The sequence below is a fragment of the Delphinapterus leucas genome, chromosome 21 (genome assembly GCF_059928025.1).
Source record: "Delphinapterus leucas isolate spDelLeu-1000000601 "Yukka" chromosome 21, BTC_Dleu_Yukka2, whole genome shotgun sequence".
NCBI classification, from domain to species: Eukaryota; Metazoa; Chordata; class Mammalia; order Artiodactyla; family Monodontidae; genus Delphinapterus; species Delphinapterus leucas.
The window spans coordinates 12,987,279-13,015,109 of NC_143149.1; the positions used below are offsets into that span (position 1 = coordinate 12,987,279).

The window sequence follows — 27,831 nt, forward strand, 5'->3', positions numbered from 1 at the left end:
TTCTGAGGGTTGTTTTTTCGTCTTGTTTATGGTTTCCTTTGCTGTGCAAAAGCTTTGAAGTTTCATTAGGTCCCATTTGTTTATTTTTGTTTTTATCTCCATTTCTCTAGGAGGTGGGTCAAAAAGGATCTTGCTGTGATTTATGTCATAGAGTGTTCTGCCTATGTTTTCCTCTAAGGGTTTTATAGTGGCTGGCCTTACATTTAGGTCTTGAATCCATTTTGAGTTTATTTTTGTGTATGGTGTTAGGGAGTGTTCTAGTTTCATTCTTTCACATGTACCTGTGCAGTTTTCCCAGCACCACTTACTGAAGAGGCTGTCTTTTCTCCACTGTATATTCTTGCCTCCTTTATCAAAGATAAGGTGACCATATGTGTGTGGGTTTATCTCTGGGCTTTCTGTCCTGTTCCATTGATCTATATTTCTGTTTTTGTGCCAGTACCATACCTGTGTGGTGTTTCTTAAAAGTACCTTCGTTTTGCAAAAGAGAAGACTGAGGCTTCAGAAGTGACTTGTTCTGTGGCTGCACAGCTGATGCTTTTAAGCAGTTACGTGTGCCAGCATTGGGCCAACTCTTTACTCCCATTTTCTCTTTGCTCCCTACAACAACCTGAAATGTTAGGTTCTATTATTATTCCATTTGCAGTTGAGGAATGTTAGGTTTGGACTTGACTAAAGCGACAGAGCTGGTAAGTGGCAAAGCCAGAACTCAAACCTTTCTGACTCCTAATCGTGTGCTCCTAACCCTGCGCTCGCTACCTTCCTGTGATGCGTAACTGCTTTCATTAGTAGCATCACCTAGCCCTGGAGGCCACATTCTTGGACGTAGATTTGGGCTCAGTGTGCATGAGCAACTTTCTGAAAACTAAAACTAGAAACAATGGAATTGTGACTTTTTAACTCATAGATAATATTTAAAGAGATGCTTAGGACTTCCCTGGTGGCACAGTGGATAAAGACTGTGTTGCTCCCAATGCAGGGGGCCTGGATTCGATCCCTGGTCAGGGAACTAGATGCCACATGCATGCCGCAGCTAAGGAGCCCACCTGCCGCAAATATGACCTGGTGCAACCAAACAACAAATAAATACATAAATAAAATTTATAAAAAGAGGTGCTTAAAAAGAAATATTTTTATTTTGATTTTAGAGATTAATGTATAAGATAAATTGAATTCTGAGAGGCCTTTAACCCTGAGAGCCTATGCATTTTTAACATAAACATGTATAATAATTTAAATATGTATATTTCAGTACATAAGTAATTCAGTAAAATTGTTATGTAATAATCTGATATCAAAATAAAAAACAGACTTGTACCAAGATATTTGAATTTTGCTCATGGAAAAATTTTGAAACAAAAAACACTAATTATTGATGTCTTACTTGTGTTTTCAGCATGTTTGTAAAGCACTTCAGCAGTTTTACAGGGTTAGCTGTTCAGCTGAAGATGTTCTCAACTTGGATTCTAGCACCAATGAAAAATTTAGCCGCCATTTAATATTTCAGCTCCATGATGTGGCATTTAAAGATAATATTCATGTTGGTAAGTGTACTGTTTTTTTTAAAAAGTCACAGTTATATTAAAAACGTATGCTTTCCTTTCCTCTTAAAGTTTTTTATTTGTCAGGTTTTATGGTCATTAACCTGTCCTAAAAAAATGAATCATGATTTTTCATGTTTTCGGGATTGGCCTTTAGTTCTAGATCTATCTTCCTATTCTAGATACATTTTAGACACATTAATGTACTCAGGATATCCTTGGCATTAGTTCCTCTTGCTGTAGATACTGGGATGGCCATGCATGCCCTGGTCCTGGTTTCTGTTCCAACAGGAGTCCTTTCAGAAGTTTTCTGGGTAATGCAGGAGAGGCCTAATTCAAGTCTTATCTGTGAATGCCTCAGATCTGGATTTCTGACCTTCGCTTTAGCCTTGCCTTAGCTTTTAGTACATGAGAACTGGGCTTGGGTTCCAGGCCACACTAACGAAGCCTTATTTATTGTTCCAGGCCAAATCTTAGGGTTGGAGAGAAGTGTAGATGTGTAAGCCTGAAAGTGTAACCAGAGGATTAATTCCAGGACTGGACATTTAGAGATATAGGCCCAGGTATAAAATGAATTCAGTCCAAAGGGGAACAGATAGGCAGAAAGGGAACACTGAAAACCAAGGTCTGAATAAAAGCAAAAATCCTGAGTGTATATCAGAGCAGGGGTAGGGCAAGCAGATGAGTGACTGAAGTTCAGGTAACAGGTAATCCATTTCAGAACAAGTGTCTGACAGTTTCCAGAGTACCAAAGGCAAAAGGCATGAACATAGTCACTAAGACTGGCATAAAAGTCAACGTCTAATTGCTAGATTAGGGTAACACTAGGTCACAGTGCCCTAGTGTGCTGTATACCTAGGACTCCTTATTATCTCCCCATTTTCTGTTAGCTTAGTTGGACATTTCTTCTCTGTCTCTTTCTTTCATCCCTTGGATATTAGTAATTGTTGAATCTGTCCTTGTCCCTTTGTTCACTCCATCTGTAACCTTAATGATCATCCACCGTCATGGCTTCAGTTCCCATCTGTGTGTTGATGACTCAAGTCTTCATCTGCAGCCAAGACAGTTCTCCCATTAAACATCCCCACACAGACACTTGAAACTCAGTGTGTCCTAGACCAGTCTCCTCATCTTTTCTCCCAAACTTGCTCCTTCTCCTGTGAGGTGTATATCCGAGTGGTATGACCATTCACCCAGTTACCCAAGTGGAAATGCTGTGTCTTGCTTACTTCTTTAGTCAGCTAGCTAGAGTGGTCTGATCATACTACTGTGTGCCTCAAACCCTTCCAGGATTATTCCTTGCCTTCAGGGAAGAGTCCAGGTGTCTTAGTTTGCATGATGAGGCCCGTTGTGCACTGGCCTCATCTCTCACCACTTGGCACTTCTAACTCTGTCCTTCACTTAGCTCCCATGGGGGCCACATTTTCTCTAGTCCTTAGGCCTCTGCACTTTTTGACGCTGCTGTCTGACCAGTTCACCTGGTCTGTTAAGACTCAGTGTAGGTATTGTCATCTGAGAAGCCTTTTCTGTCACATCCCAAAACCCTAAGACTTAGGTTCGTGTTCCCTCTGGGCTGCAGAGCGTGCCCAGTGCCTATCATGCCAAAGGGTTCACCACTTCCTGGGGTAATTTCTTGTTTTGTCTTCTCTATTCTACTTAATGTTTCTTTAGGGCATGGATTGTTTCTTATTCACTATTGTATTTCCAGAGCTTATCAGACAGTAATGTCTTTATCAGTAATAATAATATAACAGTAGCAGCAGCAGCTACCATAAATACAAGAAGTCATTTAATATTTGCTGAATGAATGACTGAATGTTAGGTGGCTCTGCTGTCTGGTGCGGGGGTAGAGTCCTAAGCAGGTATTTCTTTGATTCCTGTTTACTCCTTGTGGTCTGCTCTGGCTCCTAGCCACGAGGCTAAGCACGGAGATTTGCTGCTAGGCGGAAGAGGAGAGTGGAGATTTGACCGGTAATGAGCAGTGTCTCCTACTGACGTTGAAGCTGGGCTTTAAATCAGATTCCATCAGGCAAAGATAAGAAAGGCTTTACTGTCAGAACAGCGTAAGCAAAAGTATAGAGGTAAGAGTTCGTGACTAATTTGGGGAGCAGCTGGTGTGGCTGGAGTGGGAGACACGGTCAGACCTGGTAAACGGGATGCCATCTGTGGCTTCGGTCCTCCAGAATTACGAACTGTCAGAACCAGAGATGCAGAGATTATGAAATAGTCCAGATTCACCACTTTGGTTCCCCTCCCTCAATGTATCTCTTGGTGACATTTCCGCTTCCTTTTGTCAACCTTTCAGAAAGAGGAATTAGGAACTGTAAGATCATAGAATGTTAGCAAGATGTACAAATTTGATCTCCTTGAAATACTTTCCTACCAGCCTGCCATAGAACCTGAAATTTCTATGATTGATACGTTCTTTTGAGTTATTCCCAGCCAATAAAATTGTCCCTGTATTAATGATGAGGTGAGGGTGATACTGTTGGGAAGGGCAGCAGAAAGCAGAGTAGTTTGCTGGAGCTGGTGTTAGTATTAAGGTGGTTACACCGTCCATTGTCCTAGCCCGGCCTCCTAAGCACAGTCTTGGCAACTGGTTCTGCAGCCACACCTTCTTGGTGTCAAGTAGGTGTAATTTTACATTTCCAGGAAAATTTACTTTATCAATTTATGTTTGGACTGCTTTATTGTTCTTTGATATATCATGATTTCTTTTTACTCAGTGTTTACCTTATTTCCCTCATTCCAGAGATAATCATGTCTGTGTATGATTGCAAGGATCAAATTCTTTTGCTTTCATTTTGATTTTTAGTTTTAGAAGATAGTGGATTTGTTTCTTTGAGGAGGGAAGTAATTAAGTCTAATTTGGAGAAAGAATTTTGAACTTAGAGCATGTGTATCTTATGATTTAAGGGTTCAAGCTGTCTGGTAAATAAAGTGACAAACCCAGACTATACCAATTTTAAAGACTAAAGTTAAGTTTTTCTTATGGTAGTGCATTTCTCCAGTATTGTTATGCGTGAAGCAACTTAACCAGATGGTTATTTGATTTTATGATACAAATTATGAGAGTTGAAAGAAGCTCTGGATTGTCATACCATCTTTTCTATGTAAAGATAGTGCCACTCATATTTAGAGCTCTTAGAATAAATGTTGAAATACAGTAGATGTATTTACTTGCTTTAGTTTTGGGCTTTAGTTATTGGGCCACAACCTGCTCATGACCAGTTATCGGGAGAGGCAGGAGGAGGAGCAAGAACCTTAAACTGATGGCTGTGAATGTCCAGGTTCTTGGGGCGCGTCATGCGAGTGAAGGAGAGAAGATAAGTCCTGAGAAATTTGCTGACGTCCTGACATGGGGAGAGTGTGGCAGCACTGTTTACTTGTGTAAACCTTGCATTCTTTTTTTTTTTTTTAACATTAAACACACTGAAGCTTTAATAGAAGACGTTATTCAGTAATAAAGAAAATATTCAGCTGGTAACCAATTCAAAATCCTTTTAAATCCTAATCAAAGTTTTTTTTTTAACATCTTTATTGGGGTATAATTGCTTTACAATGGTGTGTTAATTTCTGCTTTATAACAAAGTGAATCAGTTATACATATACATATGTTCCCATATCTCTTCCCTCTTGCGTCTCCCACCCTCCCTATCCCACCCCTCCAGTCGGAACCTTGCATTCTTTAATCATTGATTGTGATTGTAAATTCTACTCAATTTGTATTCATTAAAATGGTGCTTTTTTGGTGACAGAGCATTCGGCCCAGGCCCATACTAGCAACATTGACAAATTGTCTCACATTAACCTTCCCTTCTAAGATGATTTGTTTACAAGTTACACCAAACTCCCCTGTCAAAGGGAATTTAAAAAGTAAAAGATTACACAAGAGGAAGGAGGTATAGGAGAGGTGTGTTACAGTTTATAATAACAACTCAGTTGTTTTTTTTGCGGTACGCGGGCCTCTCACTGTTGTGGCCTCTCCCGTTGCGGAGCACAGGCTCCGGACGCACAGGCTCAGGGGCCATGGCTCACGGGCCCAGCCGCTCCGCGGCATGTGGGATCTTCCTGGACCGGGGCACGAACCTGTGTTCCCTGCATCGGCAGGTGGACTCTCAACCACTGCACCACCAGGGAAGACCAACAACTCAGTTTTAAAACCAGAAATTGAAAGTAGAAGCCTTACTGTGTAAAATTGTCCTGTGTAGATTTGTGCCTAGATCTTGTTATAGTTTGCAGAAAAGAATTAGATTAACCTCTTTATTTTTCCTTTAGGTAATTTTGTGAGAAAAATGTTAGAGCCTGCTTTTCACTTAATTGCTAGTGAAGATGATGATATGACTCCAGAGACAATGGGCCATGAATTTTCCCATTTTTCTGAAACACCAGTTAAACAAGGAATTTCCTTTAGCAAAAAGTCCACAGATAAGGATATGGGAGAGAGCTGGACAACGAATTCAAAGAAACTGGAGAGGCTGGGGTCAGCTAAGCAAAGCAGTCCTGATCTTTCATTTTTAATTGTGAAGAATAATGTAGGAGAAAAGCATCTTTTTGTAGATCTAGGTAAGTAGAATTGATAGCTCTCTGTTGGACTTGTATACTTCTGTGAGAGACCAGTCAGTGCCCACCTGTCACTTTGCTTAGGACTCTTACTACCACCACTGCTCCACAACGACTGGGGTCACTAGCAGAATGTGATCAGCGAGCTCAGGTGCAGGAAATCTAGTAGGTTTCTGTTAGGAGATCTTAAAGGGGTGCTGTGGGACCTAAGCAGCAGGCTGGCCTGAGCTCCAGAAGAGAATGGTTGTGGCTGGCTCCTGCTCTGAAATGTTCACAGGATTCATGACAGGGGACAGTTGGATAGCAGTCTCCAGTGCTGCTGACAGGTTTAATTAGATGAAATAAATTGTAAAAATAGGTACAATGTAAAAATGGAGCTATTAGGTGGCAAAGTAAGCCTGGCGTTTTCTGCACTGAAGAGCTTTGCAGGGTTATTTGATCAACTTCCTCCTATGATAAAACTGGTGGCTTCTTCAGCTGTGCTCTCTTCTGCCCTGCTTGCTTCTGGTCTCTGAATCTGAGGATGTATGAAGCACTGGCACAGGACCTCAGCCTGTTTAGGTAACACACAGGCCAATCAGGACCCCTAATTCAGCTGAGCTCCAATTTGGTGAACTAAACCTCATTTTTATGTTGAGTTCTAGCTTGTGATTTGAAAAACCATAGGAGCAGCATTTTTGCCATTGATGGTTAGAGCAACTCAGAGAGCTTCAGTGTCTACAAGTTGAAGAAAAGGAGGTTTAAGCTATAAGCAAGATTACCAGGCCAATCAGGCTGAGAATAGGAAGTGTTCCTGCTGTATTGCATATCTTTCTAGCACCCCTGACAACCAAGTATAAGAATTTGGAAATAAAACAGGCATTCCTTGTTTTATGACACTTCACAGATATTGTGTTTTTTACAAATTAAAGGTTTGTGACAGCCTTGAGTCAACCACTGATATCGCAGTTTTTCCAACAGCATTTACTCACTTTGTGTCTCTGTTTCACATTTGGTAATTCTTGCAATATTTTATACTTTTTCATTATTATTTGTTTTGATGATCTATGATTAGTGATCTTTGATGTTACTACGATGACTTGCTGAAGCCTCAGATGGTGGTTAGCACTTTTTTAGTTACAGAGTATTTCTTAAGGTATGTATATTTTTAAAGACTGCTGTTATACCCTTAATAGACTATAATGTAATATAAACATAACTTTTATAAGCACTGGGAAGCGAAAAAATTCGTGTGACTTTATTCTGATATTTGCTTTTATTGTGGTGTTCTGGAACTGAACCCACAGTAGCTCTGAAGTATGCCTGTAGCTTTCAGTGTGCAGGTCTTTCACCTCTTTGGTTAAATTTATTCCTAGATACTTTATTCTTTTTGATGCAATTGTAAGTGGGATTGTTTTCTTATTTTCTCTTTCGATAGTTTGTTATTAGTGTATAGAAACACCACAGATTTCTGTATATTGATTTTGTATCCTGCAGCTTTACTGAATTCATTTATTCAAACATTTTTTTGGTAGAGTCTTTAGGGTTTTCTACATATAGATGATCCCTGACTTAATGATGGTTTGACCTACCACTTTTTTTCCCCACTTAAAATTTTTTGACTTTACAGTGGTGTAAAAGTAATGTATTCAGTGGAAACCGTACTTCGAATTTTCAGTTTTGATGTCTTCCTGGTCTAGTGATATGTGGTATAATACCCTCTTGTGATGCTGGGCAGTGACAGTGAGCTGCAGCTCACGGTCAGCCATGCAGTCAGGTGATAAGATCAGTCACAATCATTTTGTATCCAGACAACCATTCTGTTCTTTTTACTTTCAATATACTATTCAATAAATTACATGAGGTATTCAGTGCTTTATTACAGAATAGGCTTTGTGTTAGATGATTTTGCCCAACTGTAGGCTAATGTAAGTGTTCTGAGCACATTTAATGTAGGCTAGGCTAAGCTATGATATTCGGTAGGTTAGGTGTATTAAATGCGTTTTCAACTTATTTGTTGGGATGTAACCAGTTGTTAGTTGAGGCAGACCTGTATAATATCAAGTATACAATATATCTGCAAACAATGGTGGTTTTACTTCTTCCTTTACAATTTGGATACCTTTTTTCTTTCTTTTCTTGCCCAAGTGCTGTGGCTAGGACTTCCAATACTACATTGAATAAAAATGGTGAGAGTGTGCGTCCTTGTCTTGTTCCTCATCTTAGAGGAAAAGCTTTCAGTTTTTCACTGCTGAGTATTTCTAATTGTGGACTTGTCATATGTAGCCTTTATGTTGAGGTATGTTTCCTCTGTATCCGCTTTATTGAAAGTTTTTATCATAAGCGGATGTCGAATTTTGTCAAATGCTTTTTCTGCATCTGTTGAGATGATCATATGATTTTTATCCTTCATTTGTTAATGTGTTGTTACATCACATTGATTGATTTGTGGATGTTGGACTGTCCTTGCATCCCTGGAATAAATCCCACTTGATCATGGTGTATGATCCTTTTAATGTAGTGTTCAAATTGGTTTGCTAATATTTTGTTGAGGATTTTTTGATCTATGTTCATCAGTGATATTGGCCTGTAGTTTTCTTTTCTTATGGTATCCTTGTCTAGTTTTGCTCTCGGGGAATTTTGGTCTTGTAAAGTAAGTTTGGACATGTTCCCTCTTCTATTTTTTTTTAAGAGTTTGAGAAGGATTGGTATTCTTTGAATCTTTGATAGAATTCACATTTGAAGCCATCTTATCCTAGACTTTGCTTTGTTGGGAGGTTTTTGTTTACTGATTCGGTGTCCTTACTAGTACTTGGTCCATTCAGATTTTCGATTTCTTCATGATTCAGTCTTGGCAGGTTGTATGCTTCTAGGAATTTATTCACTTACTCTAGGTTTTCCTATTTGTTGGCATATAATTATTCATGGTAGTCTCTTATGATCCTTTGTGTCAGTTGTAACGTCTCCTCTTTCATTTCTGATTTTATTTATATGAGTCCTCTCTTTTTCTTGGTGAATCTACCTAAGGTTTATCAATTTTGTTTATCTTTTCAAAGAACCAGCTCTTGGTTTCATTGATCTTTTTGTTTTGTTTTTTTTTAGTCTCTATTTGTTTCTGCTCTGATCTTTTATTTCTTTCTGTCTACTAACTTTGGGCTTCATTTGGTTTTATTTTTCTAGTTCCTTGATGTATAATTTTAGATTGTTTATTTGAGATTTTTCTTGTTTCTTGAGGTAGGCCTATATCACTGTTAACTTCCCTCTTGGAACTGCTTTTGTTGCATCCCGTACATTTTGGTATGTTGTGTTTCCATTTTCTTTTATCTCAAGGTATTTTTTTATTTCTCCTTTGTGTTGACCCATTGCTTACTCATTAGCATGTTATTTAATCTCCACATACAAGTGAATTTTCCAGTTTTCTTCTTGTAATTAATTTTTAGTTTCACACCACTGTGGTCAGAAAAGATGCTTGATGTGATTTCAGTCTTCTTAAATTTGTTAAGACTTGCTGTGGCCTAACATATGATCTGTCCTGGAGATGGTTCCATGTGCATTTCAGAAGAATGTGTATTCTCTTGCTTTTGAATGGAATGTTCTGTAAAGTCCATCTGATCTAATGTGTCCTTTAAGGCTAATATTTCCTTACTGATTTTCTTTCTGGATGCTCTATCCACTGATGTAAGTGGGGTATTAAATTTTTCTACTATTATTGTATTGCTGTCTATTTCTCCCTTTAGGTTTGTTAATATTTGCTTTATATATTTAGATGCTCCTATGTTGGGTGTATATAAGTATTTACAAATGTCCTTTTCTTGTATTGACCCCTTTATCAGTTATCATTATGTAATGCTCTTGTCTCTTATTACAGTCTTTGTTTTAAGTCTGTTTTGTCTGATACAAGTATAGCTATTCCAGCTTACTTTTTGCTTCTCTTTGTTCGGAATATCTTTTTTTACCCCTTCACTTTCAGCCTGTGTGTATCCTTATGACTGAAGTGCATCTCTTGTAGGCAGCATATAGATAGGTCTTGTTTTGCTTTTTTGTTTTTTAAAGGAAAGCCAACGTTGGGCGAAGATGTGGAATCTTTTTTTTTTTTTTAATTTATTTTTATTTTTGGTTGTGTTGGGTCTTCGTTTCTGTGTGAGGGCTTTCTCTAGTTGCGGCAGGCGGGGGCCACTCTTCATCGCGGTGCACGGGCCTCTCACTATCGTGGCCTCTCGTTGCGGAGCACAGGCTCCAGACGCGCAGGCTTAGTAGTTGTGGCTCACAGGCTTGGTTGCTCCGCGGCATGTGGGATCTTCCCAGACCAGGGCTCGAACCCATGTTGCCTGCATTGGCAGGCAGATTCTCAACCACTGTGCCACCAGGGAAGCCCGGTCTTGTTTTTTAATTCATTTAGCCACTCTGTATCTTTTGATTGGAGAATTTAGTCCATTTACACTTAATTATTGATAGGTATGTACTTATTGCCATATTGTTAATAGTTTTCTGCTGTTTTGTAGTTCCTCTGTTCCCTTCTACTTTTCTTGCTCTCTCCCTTTGTGGTTTGATGACTTTTCTAGTGGTATACTTAGTTTCCTTTTGTCATTTTGTGTATTATCTACTATAGGTTTTTACTTTGTGGTTACCATGAGGCTTGCATATAACTTATAACAGTCTATTTTAAGTTGATAACAATTATTTAATTTTTTTGGCTGCATTGGGTCTTCGTTGCTGCACACGAGCTTCCTCTAGTTGCAGTGAGTGGGGGCTACTCTTTGTTGTGGTGCGTGGGCTTCTCATTGCGGTGGCTTCTCTTGTTGTGGAGCATGGGCTCTAGGCGTGTGGGCTTCAGTAGCTGTGGCATGTGGGCTCAGTAGTTGTGGCTGATAGGCTCTAGAGTGCAGGCTCAGTAGTTGTGGCGCATGGGCTTAGTCGCTCTGCGGCATGTGGGATCTTCCCAGACCAGGGCTTGAACCCATGTCCCTGCATTGGCAGGGGGATTCTTAACCACTGTGCCACCAGGGAAGTCCCTAGTTTTATAAGTCTTAATCCACTACCTTTACTATATATTTATCTTTACCAGTGAGATTTATCCTTTCATTTAAAAAAAAAAAAAAAAAAGACTTATTTATTTATTTATTTTTGGCATGTCAGGTCTTAGTTATGGCATGCAGGATCTTTGTTGAGGCATGTGGGATCTTTGATTGTGGTGTGCGGGCTTCTCTCTAGTTGTGGCGTGTGGGTTTTCTCTCTCTAGTTGTGGTGTGCAGGCTCCAGGGCACGTGGGCTCTGTAGTTCTGGCGCTCGGGTTCCAGAGCGTGTAGGCTCTATAGTTTGCAGTACGCAGGCTCTCTGTTTGGGTGCGTGAGCTCAGAAGTTGCGGCGCACGTGGGCTTAGTTGCCCTGCGGCATGTGGGTCTTAGTTCCCTGACCAGAGAACCTGCATCCCCGGCATTGGAAGGTGAATTCTTTACCACTGGACTACCAGGGAAGTCCCTATATGTTTTCTTGTTACTAATTAACACCCCTTTTATTTTTTCAGTTTAAGGAAGTCCCTTTAATATTTTTACAAGGCTGGTTTAGTGGTGTGGTGGTGAACTCCTTTAGCCTTTATTTATCTGGGAAACTTTCTCCTTCAATTATAAATGATAACTTCAGGTAGAGTATTCTTGGTTGGAAATTTTTTTTATGTCAGCCAGATTGAATATATCATACCACTCCCTTCTGGGGTAATAGTCTTATGGGGGTTCCCTTGTATGTAACAAGTTTTTTCTCTTGCTACTTTAAGATTCTCTCCCTTTAACTTTTGGCATTTTAATTATAATGTGTCTTGGTATGGGTCTTTTTGGATTGATCTTATTTGGAACTCTCTGGGCTTCCTGTATCTGTATGTCCGTTTCCTTCCCCAGGTTAGGGGTGTTTTCAGCCATTATTTCTTCAAATAAGTCTTCTTTTCCTTTCTGTCTCTGTCTCTTTTTTTTCCTCTAGGACTCCTTTAATGTGAATGTTAGTCTGCTTGATGTTGTCCCATAAATCCCTTAAGCAGTCTTCACTTTTTTTTCCATTCTTTTCTTTTTTTGCTGCTCTGATTGGGTGAGTTCCTCTGCCCTGTGTTCAAGTTCACTGATCCTCTCTTTTCCTTCATCTAGTCTGCCGTAGAACCCCTCTAGTGTATTTTTCAGTTCACTTACGGTATTCTTCAGTTCTTTGATTTATGTTTGGTACTTTCTTATATTTTCTCTTTGTTGAAGTTCTCATCGTGTTCCTCCATTCTTTCCTGAGTTCAGCAAGCATCTTTATGACCATTATTTTGAACTCTTTATCAGGTGAGTTACTTTTCTCTGTTTCATTAAGATTTTTTCCCCTGAGGTTTTATCTTGTTCTTTCATTTGGAATATATTTCTCTGTTTCTTCATTTTGCTTGACTCTCCGTGTTGGTTTCTACCCATTAGATGCAACAGCCACTTCTCCCAGTCTTGAAGGGTTGGCCTTGTGTAGAAGATGAACTTTATCATTCAGTCGTGTCTTAGCTCATGTTGTCACAAACCTCTGTGCTTGTCCAAGCAGCCTATTTTTTATATATATATATATATATATATATATATATATATATATATATATATATATATATATATATATACTTTTTTTTTTTTTTTTTTGCGGTATGCGGACCTCTCACTGTTGTGGCCTCTCCCGTTGTGAAGCACAGGCTCTGGACGCACAGGCCCAGCGGCCATGGCTCACGGGCCTAGCCGCTCCACGGCATGTGGGATCTTCCCGGACTGGGGCACGAACCCATGTCCCCTGCATCGGTAGGCGGACTCTCAACCACTGCACCACCAGGGAAGCCCCCTATTATATTTTTAATAACTCCTAGTAACCGAGTGTGTGCCAAGAGCAGTCAGTGCCCCAAAGGGGAGGATCTCAGTCAGCACCTAGATTCAAGCTGATTGGAAGCCAGACCTTCAGGCAGCAGCTTTTAAAAAATGCAAATATATACACTCCTGTGGGACCACAAGCCTAAGCCCTGCTAGTCACCAGAGCCAGGCAGTCTGGCTGGGCAGGAGTCACAAAATTTGGGGCTCCAGATGAGTGTATAAGCTCCTTTCTGAGAGATACTGGTGAGTTGTAGTGAGGTGGAGGGAGAGTGCCAAGATGGTGTCCACCGGCCTCCATTCCCTAAGAGCCCCTAAGCTCCAGGACAAGCAAATAGGCCTCTTTGTTAGAAAGACTGGGGGTGTGTTTAAGTCTGCTGTCTGTGCAGTACCCTGGGAGTGGTAGTCTACCAAGAGCTGTCTCTCTGATTGTTACAGCTCCATGGGACCCAGGATCACAAGCTTCCCTAACCTCTAGAGCCAGGAGATCAAGGGGTATCTGGATGGTAGCCACAGAAAGTGTGTCACCAGCTGTGAAAACCAGGGCAGCAGATGTGTGTAGAAGCTCCCCTCTGGGAGCTACTGGCATTCTGGATCATGGCAGAGGGAGAGCACAAAGATGGCACCCACTGCTGGAGCAAGGCAGAGGGGTGGTACGAAGACGGTACCTGCTGATAAAGTAAAAAAGAAAGATGGCTCCCTCCAGCTTTAGCAAGGCAGAAGGAGAGCAGGAAGGAGGTACCCACCAGCCTCCATCCTTAGAGAATATCCCAACAGGACCTTGCCCCTCAGATCAGTGCTTTAAAATGAGTAAATGAGTCTCTTTCACATAACGAATGGGCGCTTTTAAATGGGCTGCTTCTGCACTTGACCCTGGGGCAGGTGAGTCTGCATGTGAGCCCTTTAAGAGCCGTTTTCAGTTTTCATGGCCCTGTGGGTCTCGTGGGTGTGAGCCAAGTTGGTCTTCAAATCCAGGTGTTTGGAGGGCTCATCTCTCAGGTGCTGGTCTTAAAAGTTGGGGTGCCTGATGTGGGGTATGAACCCTGTACGCCTTGGGGAGAAGTTCCGGGTTTGCGTTCCCTTCTGACTGTGTGCTGCCGTGCCTGGGGTGGGGTTTATGGTGAGAGTGCCTCTCAGCCTTTCCAGTCTGCTTCCGTGTGAGTTCTCTCTCGTTTGTCTGATGTGAAGGGGCCATTCCGGTTTTCAGATTTTTTTCCACAGGAAATTGTTCCATGTATAGCTGTAGATTCAGTGTGTCCCTGGGAGAAGGTGAGTTCAGGATCTTCCTACGTCACTATCTTGAACCACAACCAGGTGTTTTTTCTAATAATACTATACAGAATTAACTTAATATTTGCTGACTATAAAAGCAAATCACTGAAAACATGCATTCATATTGTTTTATTAAATTTTTGATATAGGAGTTTATACAAGAAATAGAAACTTTCGACTGTATAAATCATCAAAAATAGGAAAGTATGTGCCTTTGGAGGTTGCTGAAGATAACAAATTTTATCCTGTACAATCGGAGAATATTTCCAAAGAAAACCAATATTTCCTCTCTGCTTTGGTCAGCAATGTCAGGTATACAGGACCAGAATTAAATCATTGTGTGTTCATGAATATTTATTAAGCAGTGAACGGCACTGTATATTACTAAAATGTGAATTGTATAAATTTTTTATATCTTGAGTAAAAGAAAGTCATTTCTTAAAATTCTACGTTAACTGTTCTTTTTTGTCCAGTAAATAATAATAGTAAAAGTTCTTTTTTAACCATTTTTCTCTTTATATCCTTTTATGATTATATTTGATATATTTTCCAGTTTTTAAAAATTCTATAAAAATGAAAAATGACTTGTATTGCATTTGGAAATGTAATTACTGTTAACATTTAATTTTCTTTTTATATATGCACATACAGAAATATAATTTACATAGCTCCTTCATTTAAAACATATTTCTTGAGATCATTATTTATATTGTTATGTCACCTGTTTTATCCACTCAACATTATGTCATGAATATTTGTCAAGTTAATAATTACCAACAGTAAATTGTAAATAAAATTGTTGATGTCTGTATAATTTTCCATTATACTGATCTACTCTATTGTCAGTTCTGTTACTGAACATTTAAATTCCCATGTTTTGGTCATTTTTAAAAAGTGTGAAAGACATCTTTCAACAAAAGTATATACCTTTATTCCCCTTCACTCTGGGCTGGCAATTTTTGTTAGTGTAGGACATGTGGTTAAAGATCAGGCTGAATTGCCTCACTGAATTAACTTGTTCTGATTCTTCTCCTTTTTGCCTTTCCTACATATAAGTTTAAAGAGAGATTCCATAGAGATAAATTTTAGTAAAAATACTTAAAATACACTGCCATAGGGCAAGTTGTGTCCAAATGTTGATTTGATAGCAGTTACTCAGGAGGGTGGGAAGATGTGTTGTTTTTCTCTGTATATTTATGGACTATTTGAGTTTTCATAACAAATCTTAGAAGTAACATCAAAGTCTTAGTTTCCTTACCTTTAAAATGGAAATAATATTAACATCTATTTAATGGAGTTGTGAGGATTAAATAAGAGCTGTATGTATGTGCTTACAACAGTGCCTGGCACATGGTCTCTGCTCAATAAATGTTAATTATTCGTCATATCTGAGATTCTAGAGGTAGCATGGTCCTAAAAATTACATGATTCTTGCTCCCCACTGTTGCTGGCACCAGAATAAGGTCACATTCTGTCATGTATGGGAAAAGCAACACAGTTGGTCTCTAATAACAGCCTGAAGTACAGGTAATCTCCTGATTACCAAATCTCATTCCTTTTGTAGTTTCAATGTTAATTTTACAGAAGTGGAGAGTTCTTCTACTGAGTAGAGTTATCTTAATTGTCATTTGTGTATCCAACTAAATATCAGGTATTTTTCTTCCTGAAATAAAGGCTAAATTCTTTATGGTTATGGATGTATTTTTGCTTTCAGTTAATTTTAATCTATTTTCCCTTTGATTTCATCCCTCTCTTTTTCTTCCTATTATCCAGACTTTGTTAACATAAATTTCAAAGGCTCTGTATGGGGAATAGTTCATTCTGCAGCTTCAGCAGTCCTAGTGTCTTCTGATTTACTCTGTAGTAGAGGAAAGCATCAGTTTCAAATGATCATCAAACTACTCTTTTTTTATATGGGTTGGATCGGTGCTTTTGTAGGCAAATGTGGCATAAATATCCTAGAACAGTTATCTGTTGAACAAAGGATTTTATTATGAAACTATTTGAAATTGTGTCCTTTCGGTAGTCACGTCTCTTTAATTCTAATATATATTGTTACTTTTTGTTGTACATATTTTCTTCTTCAGATTCTCAGATACTTTACGAATTCTGACATGTGACATATCTCAAAATAAACAACGAGTTGAGAATTTTAACCATACCAGTACTTCAGGTAATTTTAAGAAAACAATTTCCTATGAAAATTTAAGGATGCAAAATTTATTTTGCTTATAAATCTTAAATCTTAAGTATTCATATGTACTGATCCGTCAGAACAACTGGGTTTCTATCCAAAATGGAAAAAGTATAAAAATTGATGTATTTTAAAGCTTCTTTACTAATTTTCATTTTATGGTATTTTGGGGAAAAATATGAAAATGTAGATTGTTTATATAAAAAACACAAAATGAAAAAACAAAGTTATCTTCACCACTCTGTCCACAATCAGAGATGGGTAACCACTGTTAATAACTGCCTATTTAACCCAGCAGAGCTTTTCCTATATTTCCTGTATATGGAGAGCTTCTGCATTCTTTTTTTTTTTTCTGTGGTATGTGGGCCTCTCACTGTTGTGGCCTCTCCCGTTGCGGAGCACAGGCTCCGGACTCGCAGGCTCAGCAGCCATGGCTCACGGGCCCAGCTGCTCCGTGGCATGTGGGATCTTCCCGGACCAGGGCACGAACCCGTGTCCCCTGCATCGGCAGGTGGACTCTCAACCACTGCGCCACCAGGAAAGCCCTGCATTCTTTTAATGGCCATATAATTTTTCATAAAATCTATGTGTTCTTCATTCCTATACTGAAGAAAATATAGATCTTTTTCTAAGATATATATAAACTCTCCAGTAAATATTTTTATACACATATTTTGGGCTATCATTATTTATAGTAATGAAACTGAAAATTTAAATGTACAACAAAATGGGATTGGTTACATACTATAAAATACACTGTAGTCATTTGATTTAAATTTATAAAGCCTATATAATATGAAAAATGCCCATTTATGACGTTAAGACTCAAAATTATATGTGAGGTATGATCACAGGTTTATTTTAAAAATATGGATAACATTTTCTTATGTTTATTTTCCTCTGGTTGTTTAACAGTTATTTCTAGGCATTCCTCTCATTTCTGCTATAATATATTTTCTAAAATTTCTTAAATTATGTGTACTATTTTTGTAAGTGAAATCAGGCTTTATTTTAAGAAGAGTATTCTGTCTTTAAATTTAAGTAAGATTTTAAATAAATTATTTTTAATTATTCCATTAGAGTCTTAGAAAATATAATGAATGTCAGTGCTCTACAGCTAAAGAGCACTGGAGAACACACCTGTGGTAAGCTGAGTTTATTACTGGTCACCACGGTGGAGAATGCACACCATAGGAAACTGAGGGCATCTCAGTAAAAGGGTGTTAGAAAGGACTTATAGGATTCAGGCTTGAGTTAGATGCTTTTGAAGTCTCCAAGGAAGTGTGTTTGTTTTGAATTGGGTGCTGTCAGTGACAATTTTATGATTAAATATCTTGATAAATCTTATCTAGAAGGAAGGCCGACTACAGAGAGACTAAAGCTACAATTGGCAAAGAAGGAGCAGCTACTTACATTAGACAAGATAGGTGGGCGCTTGGTCATTTTTGTGGTTTGGAAAATGTTCATGTTTTGTCTGTGTTCACATATGATTACAGAGTGGTGTTCATTTATGTCTTGAATCATCATGGCCACAGAGTGAACTTATCTGATGTTGAAGTTCTGTGAAATAGTTTATGATTAATAGGAGAACACCAGGGCTGAGCTGTGAGTCCCCAGCCAGCTTGTAGCAACACCAAGGCCTCAATGATAATACTAGGACAGCTCCTGGATGCAAGGGACTGCTTTTCTCTTTATCAGAATGAAGCAAGCAACTGAAGTGATACTAAATGCTTTTTATGCAAATTAGCTACAATTTGATTTAATTGAGAGGTCTGAATTTTACCTGCTTCCTTGTAAGAATCCATGACTGACTAAAAGACAAATTGCAGAGAAGGCCAAAAAAAACCAAAACGAACTGGCAGGGACAGGTTGCAAAACCCCTGGTTGTACTAAACAACTTAAAATTTAACTCCTCATGTTTTAGCCGTTATGATTTATAATTAATTTTTCTTTTTGTTGCAGTAGAAACCATTGAAGGTTTTCAGTGTTCACCTTACCCTGAAATTGATCAATTTGTTCTCTTGTTGGTGAATAAAAATGGCATTAAAGGAGGTAAACAGTCTTATTCTTAATTAACTGTTATATGATACAATAATAATATCTTTAGAAACATTATTTGTGGTTCAGGAATTCGGCGCTGGAACTACTTTTTCCCAGAAGAATTATTGGTTTATGATATTTGTAAATACCGCTGGTGTGAAAACATTGGAAGAGCCCACAAGAGTGATAATATCATGTAAGTAATATTGTTTGAGTTCTGTGTGTTTAACCAGTATTATATTTTAAATGTTTATAATTTTTAAAGATGAGAATATAAAAGTGATTTTGTTATAATAGATTTAGTTGTAATTCAATTTATATTTGGCTTGTGTTTATTTTTTTTTTAGGAGTTTATTAATTTATTTTTGCTGTGTTGGGTCTTCGTTTCTGTGTGACGGCTTTCTCTAGTTGTGGCAAGCGGGGGCCACTCTTCATCGCGGTGTGCAGGCCTCTCACTATCGTGGCCTCTCGTTGTGGAGCACAGGCTCCAGACATGCAGGCTCAGTAGTTGTGGTTCATGGGCCTAGTTGCTCTGCAGCATATGGGATCCTCCCAGACCATGGCTCGAACCCGTGTCCCCTGCATTAGCAGGCAGATTCCCAACCACTGCGCCACCAGGGAAGCCCTGGTTTGTGTTTTTTAATATTTGAGTTTCTTATTACCTTGCCTCTAGCACATATCTTTATTTGTACTTTATTTGGTAAAATAATCCCTTAAATAGTAAAATTTTGAGGAAACTAAAGTAGAATTAAGTGGGGCTAGAAAGAAATGAGAGGTAGTAGCCATTGGCCCTTGACATCTATGGAGTCTAAATCAAAAGTGAGCAAATTTGGATCAGAAGGAAACTACTCCGTCAGTGTTTAAGAATTGGAGTTGTTATGTTAACACGTTCAAGACAAAGAATGGTATAGAAGGGAACCAGTATTTATTGGGTGCTTGCTGTATATGCCAGGCCCTGTTTTTAGAGTTTTCTTTTAAATGCCCCTGCCAAAAGGAGAGGAAGTAAAGGAAGAAGTAAAACCATAAGAATTTTAAATCATATAAGGAAATATTTAGAATAGGGATAAAATAGAAACCCAGTAGTTATCATTTATGATGTGAGAAATTTTGCTATGTTTTAATACATAATGTCAAAGCTCAGACTTGGATATATCAAGCTTTTATAGCACATGGGCCAGATGTGAGAAAATGATCATGAAGCTTTTGTTACAAAGCCGGAAAACATCTTAGATATTATTATTCAGTGCTATACTATATATGTAGATTAATTCAGTAAAGAAAAAAAGACTTTAAAAACGATATGCTCAGTGCAGAAAGCTCTAACAGAAAAACACAAAAGAAAAGGCCACCCATAGTCCCAGAACCAGTAATATCTATGGTTAAGATTTTGGTGTATCTTTCTAGTCTTTTTTCTATGCATGAAAGTTTGCCAGAAAATCATTATCATACAATGATCATCTTTTAACTTCTTGAGATACTCAGGTTGCTATGTTTCTTTCTGAAGAATTACCAGGTTGTATTATGTATCCACAGAATATTCTTTCTCTTAACTGTGAGATATATCATATATGTAAAAGAGTGTATATAATGTATTGATATATGTACATTTTAAGAACTAATACTAAAATGATAACTTGCCATATCTGTCACTCACCATAAGAAACAAAATTTATCCAAACCTCAGAAGTACCTTGTGGGCCCAGCCCCAGTTTGTTTAGAGATTATAGCTATTATCCTGGATTTTGTGTTAATCTTTCCCTTGCTTCTCTTTATGGTTTTTCCATATATATTTGTATCTCCAAACAGTGTATTATTTCATTTTACATTTTTTTGAATCTTAGGTAAATTGCATCCTTTGACTTGCTTTTTTGGTCAACATTGTATTTGTGAGGTTCATCCATACTATACTGCAGCATGTAGCTGTTGCTTATTCTTGTTTTCATCATTGTATATGATGTCATTATACAAATATAAATATACCAGGTCATCTATTGTCCTACTATGGACATTTGGCTTGCTGCTATAAACAGTGAAGCTACAAATAGTCTTGTATATATCACTTAGTGCACATATGCAAGTTTTTCAAAATATTTCTAAAACTAGAACTGCTGTGCCATAGAATGTGCACATATTTAATTTTATTAGATAATAAATTATTTTTCCAAATGGTCACGCTACTTTACACTCCCACCAGCAGTGTTTTCAGATTTTGTACTGATCCATATTCTTACCAAAACTTTATTATTGTTAGATTTAAAAAATTTGTTTTGCTAATCTGGTGAGTTTAAAATGGTATTGTGGTTTTCATCTGAATTTCCCTGATTACTAACAAATTTGAGGATTGGATTGTCAAACCTCACTCATACGAATCAGAGATCTTACCCAATGATAAGCTTTACTAGTAGCTTTAAAGATATAAGGAAGCAAAGGCACAGGTGAAGCAGAGTGAGGCCTGGGACATCTGGCACGGTGACCCGGCTCCTTCCTGCACTGGATGCTTTTCTCTAACTCAGGTTGAAAGCTGAGGCAGAAGTGAGCAGTCACTGTACACAGCAGGCAGCTTTGAGGTTATGAAACATCTGTGTTTTATATTCATAGTTACATAGCATGTGTGACATGTCCAGGGAGCCATGCCTCATAAATCCAGACTCTAGGTTTGTTTACCATATGCAGAAACATCCTGCGAAGAACATTCTACATAGATAAGGACTCTCAACTTAGCAAATTGCCATTGGTCCCCAGACTTCCTCAGTTATGTTGCCCTTAGTATTGTAATAATTTTTTCACATTGCTCCAAGGACAAAAGAAATACCTAACAGTTTGTTTATTAATCAGTTTCAAGCAACTTAGTATTTGTCCTAATAATTTAGTAGCTCTTTGAAAAATAATGTTTATCAATTGAAAGAAAATATTTGTATTTCATTTTTTAAAATTGAGGTATAATTGACATTAGCTTCAGGTGTACAACATGATTGCAAAATAATCTCCACAATAAGTCTAGTTAAATAGTTGACATCCATCACCATGGATAGATGCAGTTACAATTTTGTTTTTTTTGTGATGAGAACTTAAGATTTACTCTTAACAATTTCCAAATATGTAATACAGTAGTATTAACTGTAGTCACCATGTGTACATTATATCCCAATGACTGACTGATTTATACCTGGAAGTTGGACCTTTTGAACCTCCTTAAATATAATTATTAATGGGATGTGTGTCCTTTTGAGCATTGCATAAACTCTTAAACCTTGGAATTAGGCTGGACACTGCCACCTGCGCTGTCACATCTCATTCCACATTTATGGTACTTTTCATCACAGCCACCACCAAAAAACCCAGCTCTACAAAGATAGGACATCACTGAAAGGAATGAAGAAAGGTGATATATTGAAGCTATGAATTACAAGCAAGTAGTTTGCGGGGTGCTTGACAGATGTGGTATCACCGTTTCCCTAGAAAGATAAATATCCTACGTCACTCTGGGGCACTTTGGTGTAGTTTGGGAACTGTAGCATTAGTCTGTTTATTAGGAAGTCTATTGGAATGTTTATGGGGCCATTAGACTGGGTTGCCAGCATTTTTCTCTCCTTGGTAAATGTCCCAATACCACATAGACTGTTAAGAATTCTGTTTCCTTACTAGTTAAATTAAAAAAAGAATTTTTAGTGGTTATAGGATTGTTGGGGTTTTCTGTAACTTTAAGTTTGCTTGGTTTGGTTTATTCTTATCTAGTACTTTGTCTCTTCTACCAAAATTTTCAGCATTACTGGAAAAAGTTCACAATAGTACATTCTTAGTATATTTTGCATTTGTAGTTATATCTCAGTTTCTAATAACATTTATGTCTTTACCTCTTTTTGTTTAATCTTGAATTTTATTAGTCTTCACATTTTGTCCTTGTTGATTTTTCTAAATTTTTGCTCTTTATTCCTGCCTTTTAATTTATTAAGGTTTATTCTGTTACTTCTGTAAGTTGTGTTTAGCCATTTTTTTTGTAAATAAGCTTTTAGGATTATAAATTTCTTTCTAAGGATCACTTTGGCTCTGTTTCACATATTTTATTTTTTATTAATTTTGAGGGGGGGGTGCCCACCACGCATCTTGTGGGATCGTAGTTCCCTGACCAGGGATTGAACCTGGGCCCTCGGCTGTGACAGCGTGGAATCCTAACCACTGGACTGCCAGGGAATTCCCCTCACATATTTTAATATGTAATTTCAGTTCCATTCAGTTCTAAGCATATTCTAATTTCCATCATGGTTTTTCCTTGAGTCATTTGGTTATTAAGAAAAATGTTTTAGGGCTTCCCTGGTGGCGCAGTGGTTGAGAGTCTGCCTGCCGATGCAGGGGACACGGGTTCGTGACCCGGTCCCGGAGGATCCCACATGCTGCGGAGCGGCTAGGCCCGTGAGCCATGGCCGCTGAGCCTGCGCGTCCGGAGCCTGTGCTCCGCAACGGGAGAGGCCACAACAGTGAGAGGCCCGCATACTGCAAAAAAAAAAAACAAAAAACTTTAAATTTCTGAGTTTTAGTTAGCTATCTTTTTGTTGCTTATTTCTAAATAATTTGCTTTGTGGTCAGAGAATGTGTTGTGTGAATGAATACTTTTCAATTTGATGATTCATGTTGTACCTAGCATAGTCAATTTTTATAATTGTTTTAAATTCTCAAATTTTTGATATCCTGAGTTTTGGGGAGTTGTTTGGTATCAATTATCAAAAGAATAGTTTTTTAAAAATCTTTATTTATGGTTGAAGATTTGTTTACCCTTGAAATGGTCAGTTTTGCTCACATATTTCGAGACTCTCTTATTTGGTGGATAGAAGTTGGGAATTGTATATTCCTCGGAGGAACTTTTGTCAGTATGTAATTTTTGCCCTGAAGTTCATTTTGTGTGATACTTTCGGCAACCATGGTTTGCCAAGTTAATGTCTATTTTCATCCTTCTACTTTTTAACTTTTCTCCATCTCTAAGTCTTAGGCATATCTCTTGTAAATGGCATGTAGCTGAATTTTGTTTTCTATCAAGTCTAGATAGTAAATAATTTTTTCTTCTTTTTTTAATGTAAAGGATTTTGGTTGACCTGAAAAATGAAGTTTGGTATCAAAAATGTCATGACCCTATATGTAAAGCAGAAAACTTCAAATCTGACTGTGAGTTACTAATTTTTACATTTACCACAAAGTAAAAATTAGATATTTATATAATAGTTCTACTGTTTTTCTGATTCAGGTTTCCCATTACCTGCTGAAGTGCGTCTCCTGTTTCTTCTCAAAGAGGTAAGTGCAGTTTTTAGTTTCCTTCTCATTACTAACTAGTTCTTGGTATAATGGTAAATGAGCTAATGGTGTCCAGGTGTGTCCAGATACTGTTTAAACACCCTGTTCTGTACCTTGTTTTCACTTAGGAATATGTTGTAGTGATTGTCTCATCTCAGCACAAATCTCATAATATGAACCTCATTTTTTCCCACTGCTACATAAGAAATTAATGTAGCTAGCTAGCTATTTAACCAGTTTCAGACATTTAATAAATTTCTCATTTTTTGCTTTACAAAGTATAACAAAATATATTGTTTCTTTAAACTATAAGAAGAATTTCTAGAAGTAGAACTGTGTCAAAGGGTATAGATTGCCAAACCAATATTTCTTTTTAAAACTTTTATTTACCCAAGTAATTCACATTCATTGTACACAAACATTAGAAAATACATAAAGCACAAAAGGAAAAAAGCATCGTCACTTATAATTTGACCATGCAGATAACTGATGTAAATGTTGTGGTCTGTATCTTCCAGAATTTGTTATCTGTGTACCCTCATGTTTTTTTAGTCATAGTATATGTACTATATTGTAGGCTTTTTTTCCTACTTAAACTATCACAGGTGTTTTCCATACATATTATCAATTGCTCTCCAAAAACAACAGGAAATTAGATTTCAGTTTATGGGAGTACCTATTACCCTACACTTGCCAACATTGCTTGTTTTGCCTTTTGATCTTTACCAACCTGGTAGGCAAAGTGGTATTTCAGGTGTTTTAATTTACACTTATTAATGCAGTTTAACTTTCATCAGATTTACTATGTGTTTCTATTATGGACTGCCTGTAACTGCCCTCTACTTTTATATGGGGTCTTACTAATATTTTACAAGAACTTTTCATTAAGTATTCTTTTGTCATGTTATTTTCTAGACTTTTTTAGTGTTTTTTCCCCCGACTTTTTTAGTGTTTTTTTCCCCACATCAATCAGCCTTTTTGTTTATAGTGTTACAGTTAGAATGAAAGTTACCTGCTACAAGCTGAATTAGTGCTTGAGTTTACAGTCTAGATAATTGACTGGTACCTATTAAATTTGATTTTAAAAAGTCTCCTGAAAAAATTCATACTGAAATGGTAGAAATCTCATTCTTGATCTGTAGGAGCTGGATATAAAATAGCTGATAGCCAGATTCTCTGGTGAACTAAAGAGATAACCAAAAAAAGATTTTTAAAATTGTGCCTCTAAGAAGAATATTTTATCCTTGTTCATTTTGAGTGTTATTTTGATGCATGTTTGTGGTTTCTGATTTTTTTTCCTGCCTATCCAGTAATACCTCAGAAATGCTAAGTTGAAAGTATTTTTGGTGTACAGTATTACCACTGCTTGGATTTAATTTATCTTTTTATTTAAAATAAGAAACCTATCACTTAGTTTTAACAGTTAATATTTTGTCATTTCTGCTTGTCATTTCTTCATCTGGTTTTAAAAGAAGTTCCAACCTACAAAAATGTTGCAGCAGAACAAGGAACCCTCCTGTATGCTCTTCCTTTAGACTTGTTAAACATTTGGCCACACTCCCTCTACTGTACACATTACACATCATCATTTTTGATGAATCTTGTCTAGGCATTTCAGGCTGCGATAACAGAGTACCTTAGACTGAGTGACTTAAAAACAACAAATTTCTCAGTCAGTCCAAGATCAAGGTGCTGGCAGACTCAAGTCAGCTTCCTGGGTCATTGAGAGCTGTCTTCTCACTGTGTCCTTCCCTGGTAGAAGGGATCACAGAGCACTCTGTGGTCTTTTATAAGGGGGCACTAATCCCATTCATGAGGGTTCTGCCCTCACGATCTAATTACCTGCCAAAGACCTCACCTAATACCATCACATTGAGCGTTAGGATTTCAACCTCATGAATTTGGGGATGGGGGTACATAAACATTCAGTTCATAACAAATCTCTTCAGAATAAGTTGCAGATATCAAAATCCTTCTTATTCTCCAGCTACATACTTACTTAAGAGATAAAGAACATTCTTATATACCTATAGTGAAATTATTAAATTCAGGAAATTTCATGTTGATACAATATTATTTAATATACAAATCCACACTCGTACTTTGACAGTTGTCTCAAAACTGTTCTTCATAACTTTTTTCAATCCATGTTAATTTTTAAAATACTTTAAAAATAGAGAAATATGTTAAGATTGCAGATACATTTTAAAAACCAGTTTGCCTTCAGCTAGACTATCCACTTTTTTAAAAAATCAGTCTTACCTTTGCTGTAGCCCCATCTGTGTACACTGAAAAGAATGTACCACAGGAACTGCAGGCATTTCTAAATTTGGAGTTTCAAGAGTGTGCCACAAAGGCAGCAACAGTGAGCGCATCCCCATGGTGACTGTATTGGAGACAATATCATCCAGTGTTTTCAATTTAATATCTGTTGAACTGAATAATTCAGTAGAGATCGACTATATGGTGAAATCATACATTGTCTGAATAAGCAGTATTTTTCTTCCTACTCTACTCTCCCTCCCCTTTGGAACTAAAGGAAGAGGAGTTTACAACAGATGAAACAAGGGACAATGAAACCAAGAATCCTCATGAACCATCATCTAGTGCATCGTCAAAAGGTACATTTTCTGATGCTGACTGGGATAATGGCATTGATGATGCTTATATTCTGGAGGCTACAGAAGATGCTGAACTGGCAGAAGCTGCAGAGAACAGTCTTCTCAGTTATAATGGAATTGATGAAATTCCTGATGAACTAATTATAGAAGTATTACAAGAGTAGCTAATTACGGACCCTTACATAACTAGGCTGTAATCTGCTTGAAAACATTTAATAACAAACTAGTAACTTATAAAGCCTGTTGTATCAGCTAAGTTTTATTACTTTGCTTCCAAATCTTATTTATTGAAGTAAACCAGTTTTATTGAAAATTAGCTCCAGTGTGCTTAAATTCAGTATGTCTCCTTATTTGATTAACCAAAGTTATTAGTCTTTGTTCATATCAGCTTAATTTTGCATGTTTATTTTTACAGTAAAACTTTTGTATGTCTAGGGCTGATTAGGTGTCAACATTTTAAAACATTTTGAAACTCATTACTTGACATTAACCAGAAAAATTAACTATGGCCTCTAAAACTACTATACGTAGCCATTTAATTTTAAAACTACTATACGTAGCCATTTAATTTTAATGACAAAGTAATATTAAATTCTGGTGACAAGACCATACAACCAGCCTGAACAAATAGACAAATTTACTTTTTTAAAATGTACCTGGGAATGTTGCTATAACATAACAAAAGAAATATTCAATTCAAATTAATAGTAATAAAGTTTGGGTTTTTTTCCCCCATCTCCTTTGTGGAAAAATACAGTTTCAGAAGGTAACAGGCAGTAGCATGAGACTAATCTTTATATGTGCACACTTTAGTAGACTGGTCTCATTTCTGGTCAAGGAGCTTCTCTAATTGATAGTTGATATTTTGCAGATGGTTTTCAGCTCCCAAAAGGGGTCTTGCTTTGAATAGCAGAGCTGGAAGGCTGGATGAATCATACTGTTGAGGGAAAATATTCAGAATAACAAATATCAAAAACTTTTAGAACCCTATCCATTTTACGTAGCTCAATGTTATGACCAAATGCCAATATTAATAGAGGTTTCTCTGAATCACTTTTCCTCTCATTTTTTGGATAAAATGGGTTTTAATTCATTGCCTTAGCACAATTGATAAGTAAGGTTGCAAGGGAACTGCTCTGCAAAGCTTGAGCTAATCATCCCGGGAGATAAATTGGCTCAAAGAACTGTGGCATCTGAATTATTTAAAACACAGGGTATGACCTGGTTTGGGCAAGTCAGCTAGAGCTCTGTGGGGTCGGCTTGATCTCATGCTATTTTAAACACAGGAAACCATATGGAAGATTTACTTTTATTACTTACTGGGAAGATCAGTAAAGTGTCTTAAAAGTTGCCAATCCAAACTGTCCTTAATGATTAAAGGCAAAATTAAATACAAACCCAATGTAAAATAGAAAACAAAGCTCAACTCATGATTTTGAAATAATTAACAAAGCCAAATATCACGGTGCAATTTGTATTCT

General features: G+C 37.4%; 2 protein-coding genes across 13 annotated transcripts in view; one reads left to right on the forward strand and one right to left on the reverse strand.

Moving 5' to 3' along the window:
- The window catches only part of PRIMPOL (primase and DNA directed polymerase), a 39,992-nt gene extending 13,329 nt beyond the window's left edge, over positions 1 to 26,663 (forward strand). For 6 of the 11 annotated variants that reach the window (XM_022570943.3, XM_022570944.3, XM_022570945.3 and 3 more), the window contains 10 exons: positions 1,397 to 1,544; positions 5,820 to 6,107; positions 14,362 to 14,524; positions 16,300 to 16,385; positions 17,759 to 17,833; positions 18,369 to 18,458; positions 18,534 to 18,642; positions 23,521 to 23,603; positions 23,683 to 23,729; positions 26,269 to 26,663. In XM_022570943.3, the coding sequence (XP_022426651.1) occupies positions 1,397 to 1,544; positions 5,820 to 6,107; positions 14,362 to 14,524; positions 16,300 to 16,385; positions 17,759 to 17,833; positions 18,369 to 18,458; positions 18,534 to 18,642; positions 23,521 to 23,603; positions 23,683 to 23,729; positions 26,269 to 26,514 (1,335 nt within the window). In that variant the 3' untranslated portion in view covers positions 26,515 to 26,663. The remainder of the gene's footprint in view (positions 1 to 1,396; positions 1,545 to 5,819; positions 6,108 to 14,361; positions 14,525 to 16,299; positions 16,386 to 17,758; positions 17,834 to 18,368; positions 18,459 to 18,533; positions 18,643 to 23,520; positions 23,604 to 23,682; positions 23,730 to 26,268) is intronic. The other 5 variants (XM_089903648.1, XM_022570950.2, XM_022570948.2 and 2 more) reach the window with 4 other exon arrangements.
- The window catches only part of CENPU (centromere protein U), a 32,472-nt gene continuing 28,736 nt past the window's right edge, over positions 24,096 to 27,831 (reverse strand). For both annotated transcript variants that reach the window (XM_022570956.3, XM_022570958.3), the window contains exon 13: positions 24,096 to 27,287. In XM_022570956.3, the coding sequence (XP_022426664.1) occupies positions 27,174 to 27,287 (114 nt within the window). In that variant the 3' untranslated portion in view covers positions 24,096 to 27,173. The remainder of the gene's footprint in view (positions 27,288 to 27,831) is intronic.